At 43.0% G+C, this 17,831-nt stretch overlaps 1 protein-coding gene across 1 annotated transcript; it reads right to left on the bottom strand.

The window, feature by feature from the left end:
* Positions 1–3,322: 3,322 nt before the first annotated feature.
* cdca4 (cell division cycle associated 4) lies at positions 3,323–16,877 on the bottom strand. The gene is made up of 2 exons (XM_060915759.1): positions 16,546–16,877; positions 3,323–5,531 (listed from the first exon to the last, which is right to left on the bottom strand). The coding sequence occupies exon 2, from the start codon at positions 5,522–5,524 to the stop codon at positions 4,664–4,666; it is 861 nt and encodes a 286-aa protein (XP_060771742.1). The 5' UTR covers positions 5,525–5,531; positions 16,546–16,877; the 3' UTR covers positions 3,323–4,663.
* Positions 16,878–17,831: the final 954 nt, after the last annotated feature.

Genomic DNA, 17,831 nt, shown 5'->3' with positions numbered 1-17,831 from the left:
ATTGGCTCAATTGTATCTCGAACCCGCCTAGTAACGGCGTATTACTGGTTGCTCGACTCACGACTCTTTTCTGATTGGTTGCTCGGCTCTTCCCTACAGGCTTGAGCACGTGACATGGATTAAAAATGCTGACAGAAAAAACACATTATGAACATTTCAAAACATATATTTCAGCGTGCACGCATCTTTCCTTATAATCAGTACAACTTTTGTCTTTTTCCCCCTCGCCTGGGCTGGAGATTTAAACGGTGGCGCAAGAGCTCTGACGTAACTCCTTACGTCATCTGTAGTATTCACGACTTTAAAGATGCAAGTCATATTAAAAAAATATGACTTAGTAATATGAATAATCTAAATATGTATGTATGTATGTATACATGATAAAAACAAATTTTGATTCATTGCTTCAGCACAAGTGGTTAAGGAAAACCGTTTGGGAAATTGATTTCCGGCCCGGAACGGTGCTTGTATTTGTTCAACACCAGCCTGTACTTCGATCCTGGGGGCGGCGCTTCACGGACATGAGAAGTCGTGAGGGCTCAAGGAATTAAAAAAAACTATCATTCAACTGTCAGGGCGGCATGGTGGTGTAGTGGTTAGCGCGGTCACCTCACAGCAAGAAGGTCCGGGTTCGAGCCCCGTGGCCGGCGAGGGCCTTTCTGTGTGGAGTTTGCATGTTCTCCCCGTGTCCGCGTGGGTTTCCTCCGGGTGCTCCGGTTTCCCCCACAGTCCAAAGACATGCAGGTTAGGTTAACTGGTGACTCTAAATTGAGCGTAGGTGTGAATGTGAGTGTGAATGGTTGTCTGTGTCTATGTGTCAGCCCTGTGATGACCTGGCGACTTGTCCAGGGTGTACCCCGCCTTTTGCCCGTAGTCAGCTGGGATAGGCTCCAGCTTGCCTGCGACCCTGTAGAACAGGATAAAGCGGCTACAGATAATGAGATGAGATGAGGACACATCAGAACGTTTACACTGTAAAAGACATGTGGTCAAATGCATCTCATCCATGAGAGGATAAATACCTGATACTCCCCATTAGTCAGACAGAACTGAAGAAGCCTTTCGGATGAGAGGTGAAACATCTTCAAGAATCTTCAAGCAAGTCCACTTGCTCTCTTCTACCACCCACAGATTTTCCAAGACACGTTTTAAAACCAAATGTATACAGGGTCTCAGAGCACAAAATTAAATGTTACAGAAAAAAAAAATGTAATATATGTCTGAGCAGCATATTCCCTAAGAGAGCACTTTCTTTTCAGGTGAAAAAAGAAAACATAATGAAGGCTGCTGGGTTTTGGTGTAAAATGAAGCGAGTGTGACAAAGTGTCCAGAAGAACTGGGGCTGGTTCTGTAAGATGCTCAGTAAAACCTACAGCTCATTTCCGCATAAAACTGCACCCACTGCACTGGACACTACCATTTTTTTTCTTTTTTTAAGCAAAGGGAATTTCGTCTCACACCAAAGATCGACTTTGTTTCATTTATTATGGCTTACTGATTATAGTATTTTTTTAAAATGTTGAAACATTTCTTTTTAGGCCATTTTTCATCAACAGCATTTCTTTACACGTGCCTCAGACTTTTGCACAGAACTTGTTAAATGCTTTGCTTAATCAAAGACTTTGTGGTCTGAAAAGCGGCATTCACCTCAATAGATTTCATCGCATTCTGATTATACAACAACTGCTATCTAAAGAATATGATACCCCAGAGCTGCTGATTTCCATATCCTCACTGGTCAGATGGTGTTGATTAGTATTCTACAACAGCAGCCCTGACAGAAGTAATCACAAGTTTATATTAATGTGTTATCATTTCTTGGATGGCACGGTGGTGTAGTGGTTAGCGCTGTCGCCTCACAGCAAGAAGGTCCGGGTTCGAGCCCCGTGGCCGGTGAGGGCCTTTCTGTGTGGAGTTTGCATGTTGTCCGCGTGGGTTTCCTCCGGGTGCTCCGGTTTCCCCCACAGTCCAAAGACATGCAGGTTAGGTTAACTGGTGACTCTAAATTGAGCGTAGGTGTGAATGAGTGTGAATGGTTGTCTGTGTCTATGGCGGGGTTTACATTAGACCGTATCAGCGGATCATCAGATTAACGTTTTTAAAACGATTAGTGTGCACACAGCAATGCCAATACACGATTCGCATGCACACAGCAACGCCAATACACGGATACGCTCGGCTCCGCAGGCATCCTGCGCTCCAAATCACTCCGCCCTGAACAGCGAGTGCCCTCTGGAGGGTGCGCACTCCGGCCCTGTGCAGCTCACAGAGCGCGCGAGTGAAGTGCACGAGCAGTGATTCGGGACTGAGCCGCTGTGTGTGTGATCCCAGCGCAGATCACTTACCACTTGCAAGTGGAAGGATGGCAAGCCTACAGACAATCATAACTACACAATGGGCAGTATTTGCATCAGTATTTGCAGTATTTTCATACTTTTATACTCTTTAATGAAAGGTGATACAAGGCGGAAGTCCGCGCCGTTTTTCAGCAGTCGCGTCACATGACCAACGCCAGCGAATCAGGAAGGTGGATGTCACAGTGACGTTGTCCAATGACGACGCCAGCTAGAGCTCAGCACAGCGTATCCGCGTATTCTCAATGTTTACACAGCACCGGACCAGACACGATCTGGATTGAATAAGTGGACCCTGGCGGATTCCCGTTTCCTGGCGTTTCCAGGCGTTTTAATGTAAACGGACAGTGCATCCGCGAAGAAAACGAGACAGATACGGTCTAATGTAAACTTGGCCTATGTGTCAGCCCTGTGATGACCTGGCGACTTGTCCAGGGTGTACCCCGCCTTTTGCCTGTAGTCAGCTGGGATAGGCTCCAGCTCGCCTGCGACCCTGTAGAAGGATAAAGCGGCTACAGATAATGAGATGAGATGTTATCATTTCTATAGTAACAGCTCATTCGCAGGGATAATACAACAAACACTCCATGAAAAGCTAGTGATGTTTGTTTACAGAGTCTCCAGTGTCAGAGTAACAGTCAGAAGTAAAGCTGGCACTAAATTTTCTGACATCTTCAGGACTGAGGAGTTTTGCAGTTTCTCAGAAACATGACAAAGAGAGAGAACAGAGAAGGAGGGGAGAAAGAGGGAACAGGAGGAGAGAGAGAACAGACAGAGAGAGTTTATAGCTGTTATGAAAGTGAGAACAGGAACTAACCTGCTGTTATCAGTGTTGTATTTCACTTTAAATTGATAAAAATAAAATGAATAAATGTAGGAATAAAAAAAATGTGCATGTTCAAAAAAAAAAAACCCACAGAAAAAAGTAAATTTGTATTTTTTTATTAAAAATGTTATAAAATGCTACAATGCACATATAAAATGTTTATATGTTCTACTCTAGATTTATATCATACTTAAAAACGAAACTGACGTAAAGCAGAGAGGAATTACATCCACTCACATTAATGTACTGTCACTGTTTTGTTTTCTTCACCATAAGAATTAGTTTCAGAATTACTGACTGAACTGAAGTTTCTTTAACAGGAAGACAATCGTTAAACCCTGTCCTCTTTCTGACGGTCAAAAATACAAAGTCAATACTGTCCTTTAAAATGTGCTCCAACACTTTGTGCATAGGAAGTGTACTGCGACACTCAATGCATAGGATCAGAGAAGGTGTACAGCTCATCACGAGGCTGCAAAACACGACATCAGGATTTATCGACCTGATCAGAGGATGAAAAGCAGCCGAAAATAAAAAGCTACGACTGAATTCATTATGGTATCTTTAGATCTGTAGATGTGCATCAGAAAACGTAGACATAATGCATCACAACTGCTTTTTGCACATATCAAAGATTTAAACTAGCAAATTTATAAAAGGCTTTAAATTATTATAATAATAATGAAGTACTGGTTGAGGGATTTGGGGCGAATCCGGCCCGTGAAGTCTCTACTGCCCTGAGTTTGACCAAAGCCAACACTCAACATGTAAAGTTTGCAACAAATAAATAAAAATAAATTAAAAGTCACTATATAGAATGGGGCGGCCCCATTATTCTTCATTTGTCAATTAAACAAATACAAGAATGCGATGACTTCTAATATTAAAAACACAGGCTGACAATTTGCCCAGATACTGATGGGAGAAATACGCCGGGTGCCAAAATGCACCAAAGAGTGTGCTTTAAAAAAAAAAAAAAAAAAAATCATGCATCGTTGTATTCTTACTGCCATTTCTGAATCCTGAAAGGAATGAAAAAAAAAAAAGTCACAACATGACCTTGATAACTGGTCCGTTTAAAATCGTAATGTTGGAAACTGATAACGAGTGCACTGTAACACTTCTCAAGCAGTATCTATTGTAAAAATATATAATTTTACAGTTAGGCAATTTCATCTTTATGAAAATATCTTTCATTTTGTAAATATCTGGTTCTGCTCTCCATCCTGTACGTAGTGTTAATGGACGCAAGAAATAAATAAATAAAAAAAATTCCAAACAAATAGAAAAAAAAAAAAAGGATCATACAAAGGGTATGCAAATAAGATCAGATAACCGGTCAGTTCATAAAATCAAGGCCATTCTTGAGAAGAGACACACTCCTTTCCCTGAAAGGACTGCAGACTGAACTTCCACGACAGGTAGAAAGAGAAGGGAGGAAGAAAAAAAAAAAAGGCGCACTAGTCTCAGAGCCGAGTCGCGTCTAAGAGCCGACAATGATCTCCATGATGTGGTCCAGTTCGTTAAGATCAGAGCGGCAGTTTGACGGTGAGTTTATAGACGTGGGTGTGTGAGAGGGACTCAAACTGTCCAGCAGGTCGTATGGACCCATCTTAGGCGCCGTGTTCTGAATGCCTGTGAGCATGGTGTCGAGGTCGTAATACGATGCGTCCACGTCTGAAAACAATTCCTCCAGAGCCGAGTCTGGACCTGAGGCACCGTTCTTGATCTCAAATGTCCCGAAAACTTGCCCGATTGCCTTTGGATCCTCCCTGGAGGAACTTTCCTGTTCGTCGTCTTCATCCTCGTCATCATCCTCGTCGTCTCCTGGACCAAGCCTGGAGCTTTCCCGGGAGTCCTTGGTCGTGTCCCAGCAACGACTCGAAGTCTCAGAGAGACACACGTCAGAGGCGGAGTCGTGCACCGAGACCGAACATAGCGTCTCGTCTGCCACCACCTCCTCCTCACGGCTGATTCCTTCGTAACTGATAACTGAGAAGAGCTTTGGCTCGGCTTCCTGCTCTCTTGACCGGCAGAGTACCTCGGTGGCCACCAGGCGCTCGGAGGGGCCCTGGGTCCCGCCGCAGAAGGTCTCAGTGACCACCCAGCTGCCGTCGTGAGTCATCTCCTCCTGGATCTGCCGCACCGTGTTGGCAATGAGCACAGAGCGGCACAGGTTGGGCTCCACTAACATGTGGCAGAGCTGCAGCTTGATGAGGGACATGTCCAGTAAAGACTGGCGCTGCAGACTGTACGAGGAGGACACCTTGGCACCGGCCAGGTTCTCATCCAACATATCGTCGTCATCGCTGGAAAACTTGCGCTTGGTGCCTTTGGAGAACATGTCTACCCTGAAAAAGAAAATAAAACATTTATTTTCTGTCATATATTCGAGCACTTTTGATGTTTTTTATGATCAAATTAAATCAAAGGGAAAATAATCAAACATGGACAGAACAGCAAAACAGATTAATGTGTAATAAAATTGCGTTTGGGCAGGATGGGAAACAGGAAACTGTCACAGGTTAAGGGGAAGTGAGAGACTGTGTGTGTTTAATGAACTGTGCTCATTTACTCTAACTTCAGTACCAACGTACAATCCCAGGTGATAGTCCGTAATGTAATCCAAGCGTAAGCTGCCACACCAATGAACATGACCGCAGTCTGGACATGTTTCGTAAAGGAGAAAAAAAAAAGCCCATGTCCACGTACTCAGCATGAAAAAAACCTTTTGATGCATCTCCATGAAAAACCACTTCCATCTGTACACAGGAATATTATCTTCAACTCCAGAGTAATCGGCACCCTTTAAGAGAATGGACGTTCTACACAATTTGATCTGTACAGCGATTTTAACAACAGACACGTCACAAAGAAGCTTTGATGAGCAAACCAGAGGCAACAGTGGTGAGGAAAATGTTCCTGAAACGACCCGAGGAAGAAACCTCGAGAGGAAGCAGACTCGAAGGATCCCGTTCTCTTCTAGGTGACATGGGATAGTGATTGTAAATTATTTTAGAAATCATTTCCCTTCTATACCCGCATGCTACAGAGCTACACAGTGCTGAATGTCAAAAATCTATCTACCTTTCTTAAAAAAAGCATGTTTTTCCTTGAAGAACAATTATTCTTTGATTAAGAACACTATTTTCTACCCAAATAACATACAGCAAAATGACTGACATGCCTGAGAGCATCTCATAATAACTTATCAAACTGTTGTCCCCACCAGAAATCTACTTAAAAAAAAAACAAACCCTGAACTCGGTCATACGACAGCGCATCAGGCCCACTAAAGGGGTGGGAGGTTTATTTAAAACAAACAACCATTAAAAAACAAAAAGACAAAACAACACACACCCGCTGTTGGATGACGGTGTATCAGGTCCATGAAGGGGGCGGAAGGTTTATTTAAAACAAACAACTATTTAAAAAAAAAAAAACACCCGCTATTGTATGATGGTATATTAACCCCACTAAGGGGGTGGGAGGTTTATTTAAAAAAGAAACAAACAACTATTTGGGGGGGGGACCCGCTGTGGTACGACAGTGTATTAGGCCCACTAAGGGGATGGGAGGTTTATAAAAAAAAAAAAAAAACACCCACAGAACTGAGGTGTGTGTGTGGTGTGTGCGCGCGCGTTAACATTCTGAGAAAAATTTTTCAGAATTTCCTTGATTATAGTTGTACATTTACAGGGAAAAAAAAAAAATCCCAGATATTCCCCAAGATTAAAAAGTCAACAAGAAAGACACTCAAATATAGTGCTTTTTTTATGAACGAAATCATCGCTGAACTGTGTGAGGTCAGAGCAACATAACACCAGACACCACAACTGGGCTGAGAGTTTAGAGGAAACACAGTCCCCTCAATCATGCAATATAAAAGAATAAAGTGCGAAGAGATTTGAGACTACATTTCTCAGAATGCACTGCAGCCGGGAAGCATGGGATTGATTGTTGTGCTTCGTGGATACAACAGGAGATGAATGAACAGGGTTCTCCAGAAAATCTAAGTAGCCAACTTAAAAAAAAAAAGGGGGGGGGGGGGGGGCGGATCTGGAATTTGTGGCGGCGAAGCCAAAGGCATGCTAAGGCAAGGGGGGTCTGGGAACATGCTTCCCCCCCGCCAGAAAATTTTGAAATTTACATGCCTTCTGGTGCATTCTCAGATAAATTACCAACCATTTCCCTGTAAAATCTGGATGAAATTTCCCTCCAGATGTGTGTGTATGCTTGGCTTTCTCAGTTCCCCTCTGTAGTATGCTGCCTGGTTCTGTAACATAACTATCTACACTCCGGTGTGGTCACATGGTCCGGCTCAGCCAATCAGAGCACGAGAATCGATCAACAAATATGGCATCACTTCTGGTCACGACCTGAATCAAAGACAATTTCATGGTGGAATAATTGGATCTGAAGCAAATTCTGGGCAGCAGAGACGATATAAAAAAAAAAAAAATAATAAAAAAAAAATAATCACCTGAGCGTTGAAATTTTTTTTTTCCCCCTGGGCTCGAGTAGCCAGCACAGATCGTCTGTATAGGTGGAGAGTACCTCAGATCGCTGGCGCTTCTGGATGTATAAACCGCACAGGTTTGTTTATCAGTGTCCTTTGTTTGTCTTAGCTGTTTATAGATGTGTAATTATCGTGTGAGATCAGTTTCCTGTTACTTTCAGCAAGTGGATTTCTCTCACCTGGACAAATCTCTGTTACTCTGAAACGGCTGAGTTGAGAGTTATAACAACAAGTGCAGCCTTTCCTCCTTAATCACGCAATATAAAAGAATAAAGTGCTAAAAGGTTTTCAACTTTTTTTTTTAAACCTGCCATGACCCTAAAACAGTTGCATGATCGTTACCTTCAACCAAACACGAGCATGTGAAATTCTTTCACTGTTCAACACCACGGGATAAAAACATGGCTGTTGACCTGCACAAATCAATTAATGAATATACACTCAGCGGCCACTTTAACAGGAACTTCTTGTTGATTCAAAAGATCTCTGTTCTTGGAGTGGAACCCAATGTGTTGTTCTTTCTCTGTTGCATACCGAGATGCTTTTCTGCTCACCACAGTTGTAAAAAGTGATTATATGAGTGAGTTACTATATCCTTCCTGACCAAAAAGCTTGAACCAACCTGGTCATTTTCCTCTGACCTCTCAACAACAAGGTGTTTGTTTCCACCCACAGAACTGTTGCTCACTCACTCGATGTTTTTACCTCCGCCAAGGAGGTTATGTTTTTGGTAGCGCTGGTTTGTCTGTTAGCAACATTACGGAAAAAGTAATGAACGGACTGCTCTGAAATTTTTTCCAGAGGTGTGACTGGGCACAAGTAACAATCCATTAAATTTTGGCGGTGATCCGGATCACCTTCTGGATCCCGGATTTTTTTTTAAAGGATTAATTTTTTCCCAATTGAAATGAATGGGCGCGTGACACAAAAAACAGATTTTTCCTTCTGTAGGCCAAACCGTAAGGTGTAAAGTCATGAAACTTGGTACACTGATAGAGGAGTGGACCCTGATTGATTTCATCAAGTTTCATGTTGGTACATCTCACGCTCTAGCGCCACCAACTGATCACAGTCTTACATGCGTTCATGCGCGTAACTTTTGATCCCTATGTCTGATTTTCATAAGTCTGGTGCCATTGGAATCCTTGGAGCTAGATGATTCCAACGCACCATATGACGTCATTCTCCGCCGAATTAGATTTTCCGCCATTTTGAATTTTGTCCAAAGTGAAGGTAGAGTGACCCTGGCCGCATATTTTTTCCGATCATCACGAAACTTGGCATACGTGATTTCCAGTCCATACCTAATGAATGATATTTGTTTCGCTCTCATACGTCGAAGCGTTCGCCCGTGGCAGCCAATCAAAATCGATGGCGAAGCCACCAAACAGGATGTGAGCTCATATCACGGAAACGCTTTGACGTATCAAGACCATATTTAGTGGCATGACTTTGGACATCATCCAAACTGCCCGCATCAAATATGGTGTCATTTGGCCACTAGGGGGCGTCACAATTAGCAAAAACATATTTTGGCTCCTATCTCAGAAACGCTTTGACGTATCAAGACCATATTTGTTGAAATGACTTTCGGCACCAGTTCATGTACCCTCATCAAATTTGGTGTCATTTGGCCACTAGGGGGCGCCACAATGAGCAAAAACATGTTTTGGGTCATATCTCTTTACGGATTTAGAATTACATCTACATTTTGATGTTAGTGATGCTCTGGGATGTCCCTGTAAAGAACCTTGCCAGCCTGTCATCTCCGTATGAGAATCCGCCTTGTGTCTTGGCCAAACTTTTGCGTGTTGACACAAAACTTGTCGTGTGGGCGTGTGGTCGCCTCTCTTGCCGGGTCGCCATGGCGGCGCACCTGAGCAAGCACACTTTCGCATTTTCTCCGGAAATGCATTCTAGTTATTATTACCTCCAAGGAGGTTATGTTTTCGGTAGCATTGGTTTGTTTGTTTGTTGGTTTGTCTGTTAGCAACATTATGGAAAAAGTAATGAACAGATTGCTCTGAAATTTTTTCTAGGTGTGACTGGGCACAAGTAACAATCCATTAAATTTTGGCGGTGATCCGGATCACCTTCTGGATCCCGGATTTTTTTAAAGGATTCTTGGCGGAGGTCTACACTCTCCGAGTGCTTTTCTATTTTTTTTTTAGCACCATTCTGCCTGTGTAAACTCGAGAGACTGCTACGTGTGAAAATCCCAGGATGAGATCAGCAGTTTCTGAAATACTCAAACCAAAAATACTCATCTGGCTCAAACCAACACCCATACCACAGTGAAAGAAAGTCACACTTCACTGCAAGATCACAGTTTTTCCCCAGTCTGATGTTTGAACATCATGAACATTAACTGAAGCTCTTGATTTGATGCATCAAGGGATCGGCTGATGAGAGAACTGCATCAAACAGCAGGTGGATGGATGGGCATTCCTAATAAAAAAAAGTGTCCAGTGAGTGTAGTTCATTAAAACAAGATGGAGGAGAGGCGCAAAAGAAGGAAGCTCTTCCTAAGAAAAACCCAAAACACAGCTCCTAAACTTTACCAAATCTCAGTAGAGCTGGATTCATACTTGTGGTTAGATTCGATCAAAATCCACCATTTAGGCCATGAACACCATCCAAACCCACCATAAACTGTAGTAGAAGACAACATGCTTAGGGGTTCTCGTAAACAAACAATGACTGCGTCCTGAATTGCGCCAAGTAGCCAAATATTTTGTCCTTAAACCTGGTTGAGACAGACATTCTCCAAAACCCACATAACAGGGGTTCCAAATGTTTTGAAACCAGTACCATGGTAAAATAAAAAAAACATACAACATCCCAAAAGCTCAACACCTCATAGTGGGTTTTATTTACTTTATTTATTAAATCTGGCCCATTCTCCTGAAGAGTGCCAATCATTTTAGAGTTGAGTGTAAACGCAATTCCCAGACAGCAGCAGATCACACACCTGCATGGCATTTTGTCCAATATATCTGGGTAAATATATCTAACTTATTATTCAGACTTGTGTTTTCATCAGGAGGTGGAGTGGAGAAGCACCAACCCACAAGAGGCGTGATGCTCAAAGAACTGCTTACACCACAGCGCTGATGGATTCTGGACTCGAATTGGTCAGAAGGTGGTGACGAGTTCTCTTGAACAGCAGGTTTGACCGTAGCGCAGGTTTACATTAATACTTATAATATCGTTTTTATAGTTATTTACAGGGACGTGTATAGCAGACGCTCCATGTAAACAGATGTATCTAATCGTTGGCCCAGGGAAGTTTTCTGCATTTACGCTGAGAATTTCTGCGACTTTTTTTGCCTTATTAACCTCAAGAGAGCGGAAAACAAAAGGCCGTCCGTGTGTTTATAGCTACTATAACATAAGCAAGAACAGGCGCTAACGTGCTTCATGGATGTTCCACTACATTAAATGCAACTATAAACAGATAAAAAGTATGATGTGCTGTTCTTTTTTTAAAAAAACAAAACAACTGTTGGCAAATTGCTGTGGTATAAGAGGAATAAAACACTTCTGGATGTGCTGTTACAGGAAAATAATCATCTTTGCGTTGGCATCAGTAACTCCACTTCATCACCCTATGCTATCCACAGTCACTGGATATGAGCAATCACACGCTCTGATTGGCTACTCTACTACTAGGATATCAGCTCATATACCTACCATGAGGAGAGAAAAACAAAATGGCAGAGCGTGTTGCTGAACCAACCGAGGACGAAATAAAAACTCTATTCGGAAACAAAACCCTATTTAAAAAAAACAAAGTATCTTTTTTTATTCTTCAAGAATTATCACGGGCGGCACGGTGGTGTAGTGGTTAGCGCTGTTGCCTCACAGCAAGAAGGTCCTGGGTTCGAGCCCCAGGGCTGGCGAGGGCCTTTCTGTGTGGAGTTTGCATGTTCTCCCCGTGTCCGCGTGGGTTTCCTCCGGGTGCTCCGGTTTCCCCCACAGTCCAAAGACATGCAGGTTAGGTTAACTGGTGACTCTAAATTGACCGTAGGTGTGAATGAGAGTGTGAATGGTTGTCTGTGTCTATGTGTCAGCCCTGTGATGACCTGGCGACTTGTCCAGGGTGAACCCCGCCTTTCGCCTGTAGTCAGCTGGGATAGGCTCCAGCTTGCCTGCGACCCTGTAGAAGGATAAAGCGGCTACAGATAATGAGATGAGAAGAATTATCGCATTTTTCACAAATCGCTCCTATCTTTTTTTTTATTCTTCAAGAATTATCGCATTTTTCATTGAGCCGCATTGAGCCTCACGTTCAAGATTCTCGTCATACCACACACACACACACCTCATTTTAACAAACTGATATAATAAATTTTTAACCTCAAATGATAGGAGCAAAATGATAGGAGCGATTTGTGAAAAATGCGATAATTCTTGAAGAATAAAAAAAAAAGATACTTTTTATTTTTTAAATAGAGTTTTGTTTCCGAATAGAGCTTTTATTTCGTCCTCGGTTGGTTCAGCAACACGCTCTGCCATTTTGTTTTTCTCTCCTCATGGTAGGTATATGAGCTGATATCCTAGTAGTAGAGTAGCCAATCAGAGCGTGTGATTGCTCATATCCAGTGACTGTGGATAAAATAAATAATGATAGCATAGGGTGATGAAGTGGAGTTACTGATGCCAACGCAAAGATGATTATTTTTTTTTTATTGTTTACATTCCAAGCGGAAATTATTTTGTTGGACATTTTGTATAAAATTTTTATTGATCGAATTTTCAAAAAATAAAAATGCTCTGTTTCTCAAAATCCAGTGAATGTGGATAGAACAAAACCGTTATTCCACTCACTCAATCTTGTCGTACATGGATTATAGACGACTTGGTGCTACACGTCTTGTCGGCTATCAGCTCATGTACAACTCGATTTAGTGGAATAACAATTATTTTAACATAGAAACAACACACACACAGTGTTTTATTCCTGACATGATGAAGTACATCATTTAGTATAGTCACCAAAGACAAACCAACAGGCCACTCATTTCATGTTAAGACTGGTTCATGGAAATGATCTGATTAATGATCTTTATTCACAAAGACACACACAAACACACCACAACTCTAACCCAATAGACCACACGTTATCCAGATACACTGGAGAGGGTTAGGATGAGGGAGAGGGCACAGGGGCGTGTCGCCTACCTGAAGCGCGAGTGACATCCCAGCACTGTAGAGAGACAGACCAGAGTGCGAGCTGACACAGCGCACAATCACAGCAAAACTACATCAGACTAACTGAATAAACCCTACAAAAGAGCCTCACGTTCAAGATTCTCGTCATACCACACACACCTCATTTTAACACAAACTGATATAATACATTTTTAACCTCAGTGTTTGGTGAATGTGGTGTGTCAATGTCATGTCACGTGACCATAACATGTAGTTTGTACTATGCTAAGAACTCGATAACTGACCGAAAACCCCTGGAAGCACATCATCGACATTTTAGTGTTACGCGTTGAAACTTTTGCCGCTTTAAAAAGAGCGAGTGCTTCCTGGAGCAGGTTTACAGCCAAGAAAACATTCAAATCTCTTTTCTCACAGGATATAATGCAATCTTTAACACAGGGTTATTTCTACTGCACATTGTATACTATACAGCCAAACATTTGTGCACCCCTGACCATCATATCACATATACGTCCTTGTTGAATATCTGATTCCCTCTTTGCTGTTATAACATCCTCCACTCTTCTGGGAAGGCTTCCCACTAGATGTGTGTTCATTCGGTTCAGCTACAAGAACATTCGAGAAGTCAGAAGGCCTGGGGTGCAGTCAGTTTTCCAGTTCATCTCATCAGTGGGGTTGAGTTCAATCAAGGGCTCTGCGCAGGACACTCGCGTTCTTCGACTCCAACCTTAACCTCGTCTTCATGAAGCTCCCTTTTATTTATATATGAGTGTTTAGTTTATGTCTAGTTCTTATCTAGTGTGTTTATACTGTTTGTATTGTTTATTTAGTCTATGTCTAGTTTATTTAGTCTATGTCTAGTTCTTATCTAGAGAGTGTTTATACTGTTTGTATTGTTTATTTCAATTATTCTTATTTCAATTATTCTATTTTTTATTTATTGCATTGTCTGTTTGCACCGTGGGTCAGAGAGGACTGAAATTTCATCTGTGCTGTATGTCGAGCATGTATAGCATATTTGACAATAAAGTTGACTTGACTTGGTGTACAGGAACGTTGTCACATCATGCTGGAAGAGGTTTGGGCACTATACGATTGTTCTATACAACTGTACACTTCAAATTTTGTGGGAACAGTTTGAGGAACAATCAATTACATACAGGTGTGATGGACAGGTGTCCATGTACTACTGGCCAGACAGTGTACATTAGGTAATGATAGGGCTGCGTACCGGTACTGTACCGTGAAAAACGATTCGGTACAGGTCCAAAATAGCGGATCATGAAGTACCGGTACTGTACCGATATAAATTTACACCAAGTATCTGCTTATTTTGTGACTGAAGATGCGTAAATCCTACCACAAAGACGAAAATTTAGCACTGGAAAAGACGTAAAATGCCGCGCTGAAACTTGAAATCAGAGCCATCTTTGATTTGAGATCCTCTCACCACACTCACGAGACATTGCGAGAGCTTGGCTGATCCAGCGTTCTGATTGGTCAAAAAGACTCAAAAGCAGGTCAGCCATTTTTCCTTTGCTGGCATTGGCAGCCTTTGTTGCTTTGTGTAATTTTGCCGCGCAAGTTAAAGGCCGCGGACTGCGCGTAGTCTGTAGTACTCTAGTGTAGTCACTTCTCGCTAGGGCTGCACAATTAATCGAATTTAATCGAAAATCGCGATTTTGGCTGCCACGATTAAATTAAATGAAAATCACGATTTATTACCATTTAAAATGCGAGCTCTGCTGTATATCTGATCAAGCACTTTTTGACCAATACTCCGCCAAACCATTAGGGGGCGAACCGACGCATGTAAGGTTTCATTACTCCGCCTAAATAAGCAAGCAAGCCAAGTGCAGTGTTGCCAGATTGGGCAGTTTTAAGTGCATTTTGGCGGGTTTTGAACATATTTTGGGCTGGAAAAAGTCAGCAGCATCTGGCAACACTGGCGAAGTGCGCAGAGCTTCAGTGCAGCGGTTCAAGGGGTGATAGCAGAAAGAGAGTAGTGAGAGTAGGTAGCAGACTGAGGTAAGAGAGAAAAGCTAACTACGTCGGAACAACAGACTATTTAGCACTGGAGGCAATGTTGTGACCTGCCTTCGCTCATGTTTAAAGCCAGAGCATGTTGATAGGCTGGTCTTTCTAGCTAAAAACTTGTAGGCCTCAGTATAATGCTATGTAATTGTTGCAATTGAGTTTTCAGTTCCTTCATCCTTTGGTAATTTCTTGGATATATTTCATTTGTCATTTGGAAATCAGAATTTCTCTTTTAAATTTCATTCTGCACTGAAAGCTGTTCATATTGTTTGTTTGAATATAGTGAAATAAAATTTAAGTGATTTCTCTAACATCAAGAATAATCGTGATTAATAATCGCGATTACAATTTTGATCAAGATAATCGTGATTGTCATTTTTTTCCATAATTGTGCAACCCTACTTCTCGCTGTGAGACAACTTATGACTTTTTGTCCCAAGTTAACTATAGGGTGACTGAGAAGTGAGGTAGGAAACCTGGTTATGTTCGGTTTTCTTTGAATAAAGATACTGACAAGTTGTCAACAGTTTATTAAATGTTTGTCATTATTGAAGAAGTTCAGAAGAATTTGTCAAATTGTTCAGGTACAGGTCCGGACCTGTACTTAAACCTCTGTACCGGTACCTGATGTTACGTTTAGGTACGCAGCCCTAGGTAATGATTACATTAAACCACCTCCGTGTTTAAAACTAATCCAGTCAGAATAGGGCTTTTGTTTAGACTCAAAATTAGAGATACATTTTCACATCATGCATCTCTCTGCTGGTTTCCATCTTAGTGATGTGCAGTAAACCGAATAAACACTTTACTGAACTTGTGAGACTTTCAGAACTGACCTGCCATGACTAAAAGATAATAAAATAACAGGCAAGATAACCATCTTAACCCTTTGTAATCAAATGTCACGTCTTTGAAAAATGTGACATTAACAGTCATTTCAACAGCCTACTGAAGTAAATAGGGGAATTCTTTTTGCGACACCGCCGTGACGTCACCGCGCAAGCACGACTCAGGCCCCGCCCCCACTTCCGGCCTGTCCCCCTCCCCCACTGCCTTGACGTGGCCGGTAACCGGGCTAAGCTAGCTGTGCACAAAACAGCCCCAAAACCGTGAAAGCATTATAAATTTAAACTTCACACTACGTAACATGCAAGGGTGACGATTTTAATTTGTAAGCACATCGTCAAACTTTATCCAGCATGTGTTTAATATTTAAAATATGCGAAAGCCTAGCGAGGTCGGGCTAACGTGAAAACGACAAAGATGGACGCCATTTTGGATTTTAAACACCAGCTCCCATGATGCGATGTTACGCGGGATATTTTGTATAATTTCACAAAAAGGTAATTGGTTTAAAATACACTCAGCGGCTACAGAGAACGCGGCTGATAAACTACAGGTAAACAAACCGCCCGTGTCGGACGGAGGAGTTTAATGCCCAAATCGGGGCTTATGTTGGAGCCGTGCGCGCGCGCGCGAGGACAGAGAGAGAGAGAGCGTTCCCACTTCCGCAAACACGCCGTTATTCGAAATGGACCGCGCGGTTCACCGCGGCGTCCCGAGCGCTCGGCTTTAAACACAACACAAACCAGATTGCTGATTAAGCGCACGAGGCTGCACGGAACATAACGTACCTGGTGTGAGTTTAGATCTTTGGCTGATGAGCGTCATGCGCGGTTCTGTCGGCCGGCGGCGGTGTTAAAGGTGCAGCTCCACTCGGCCACTTCGGTGTAGTGAGCTAGTGAGCATCCGGCACGCAGGCAGGGCTGATGGGGGCGGAAACTTTCAGCTGCACGGACAGCAGGCCCTCCGTGCATGTGCACAAGCCCCGGGACCCCTGTCACACACAGCCTCGGGGGTGGCTGGGGCCGTGCTGTGCTGTCCTGCCTGCATCTTCAACCTGAAAGCAAACAAAATGGTCCCTCAGGGGGGTCTGGAGAGCGAGTAAACTACTCATCAGCGATTTACAGAATCCATGAGACATTCTGCCAACGGATTATTCAAAAATAAAAGTTAAAATCATACACGCACATTAAAAATAACTCCTATAAGCAACTTCCTATGGCTAAAACTACAAAAACTTCCTTCCTTCCATCATACTTTGTGTCTCCCTCAAAAAGACTGTTCTCCAGAACCCCTGGAAGGAACATGGTTAGGGAAAAAAAAACTGTTTTGCAAGATATTGAAAAGATTTTATAGACCCTTTTCACTCACGTGACCTTCGTAAACGCGACTGCCATTTTGGACATGAAGAAATAACGGTTTATGGCACAGACCCTTTCGGTTCTCGCTCATCTAGCTGCTATAATTGGCCCTTTTCCACTACCCTTTTTCAGCTCGCTTCAGCCCGACACGGCTCGCGTTTCGACTACCAAAAACCAGCACGACTCAGCTCGTTTCAGCCCTGCTTAGCCCCTAAAACTCGCACGGTTTTGGAGTGGAGCTGAAGTGAGCCAAGCCGTGCCGAGTGAGGCTGGGGGCGTGAGCAGACACTCCCCTGTGCACTGATTGGTGAGGAGGAGTGTCCTCACATGCCCACACACGCCCCGCGAGCGCGCTGGGATCTGTAAACACCGCAAACCCAGAAGGAGAAGAATTACGAATTACGAGAATTTCTGAAGCCTTATGCGCCTCGCCTCATCTATACGCTCTTGCCAGTATCTGTCCGCGTTGTCGGTGACAACAAGCCACAGCACCAAGACCAGCAACACTAACGACTCCATGTCCTCCATGTTTATTGTTTACTATTCGGGTCGTGAGACTACCGCTTAAAAGATCACTGATGTCACTGTTTGTGCTGCTTAACGACATCACCTGACGTCCACCCACTTTCGCTAACTCCACCCAATGTGTCCACCCACTTCCAGCCGGCGCGGTTGTAGTCGAAATGCAACTCCAACAGCCCCGCTCAGCCCGACTC

This window comes from Neoarius graeffei, chromosome 3 (genome assembly GCF_027579695.1).
Source record: "Neoarius graeffei isolate fNeoGra1 chromosome 3, fNeoGra1.pri, whole genome shotgun sequence".
Lineage (NCBI taxonomy): Eukaryota > Metazoa > Chordata > Actinopteri > Siluriformes > Ariidae > Neoarius > Neoarius graeffei.
Note: the sequence above shows the minus strand (reverse complement) of the source record. Positions and strands in the feature narration are given on the sequence as shown.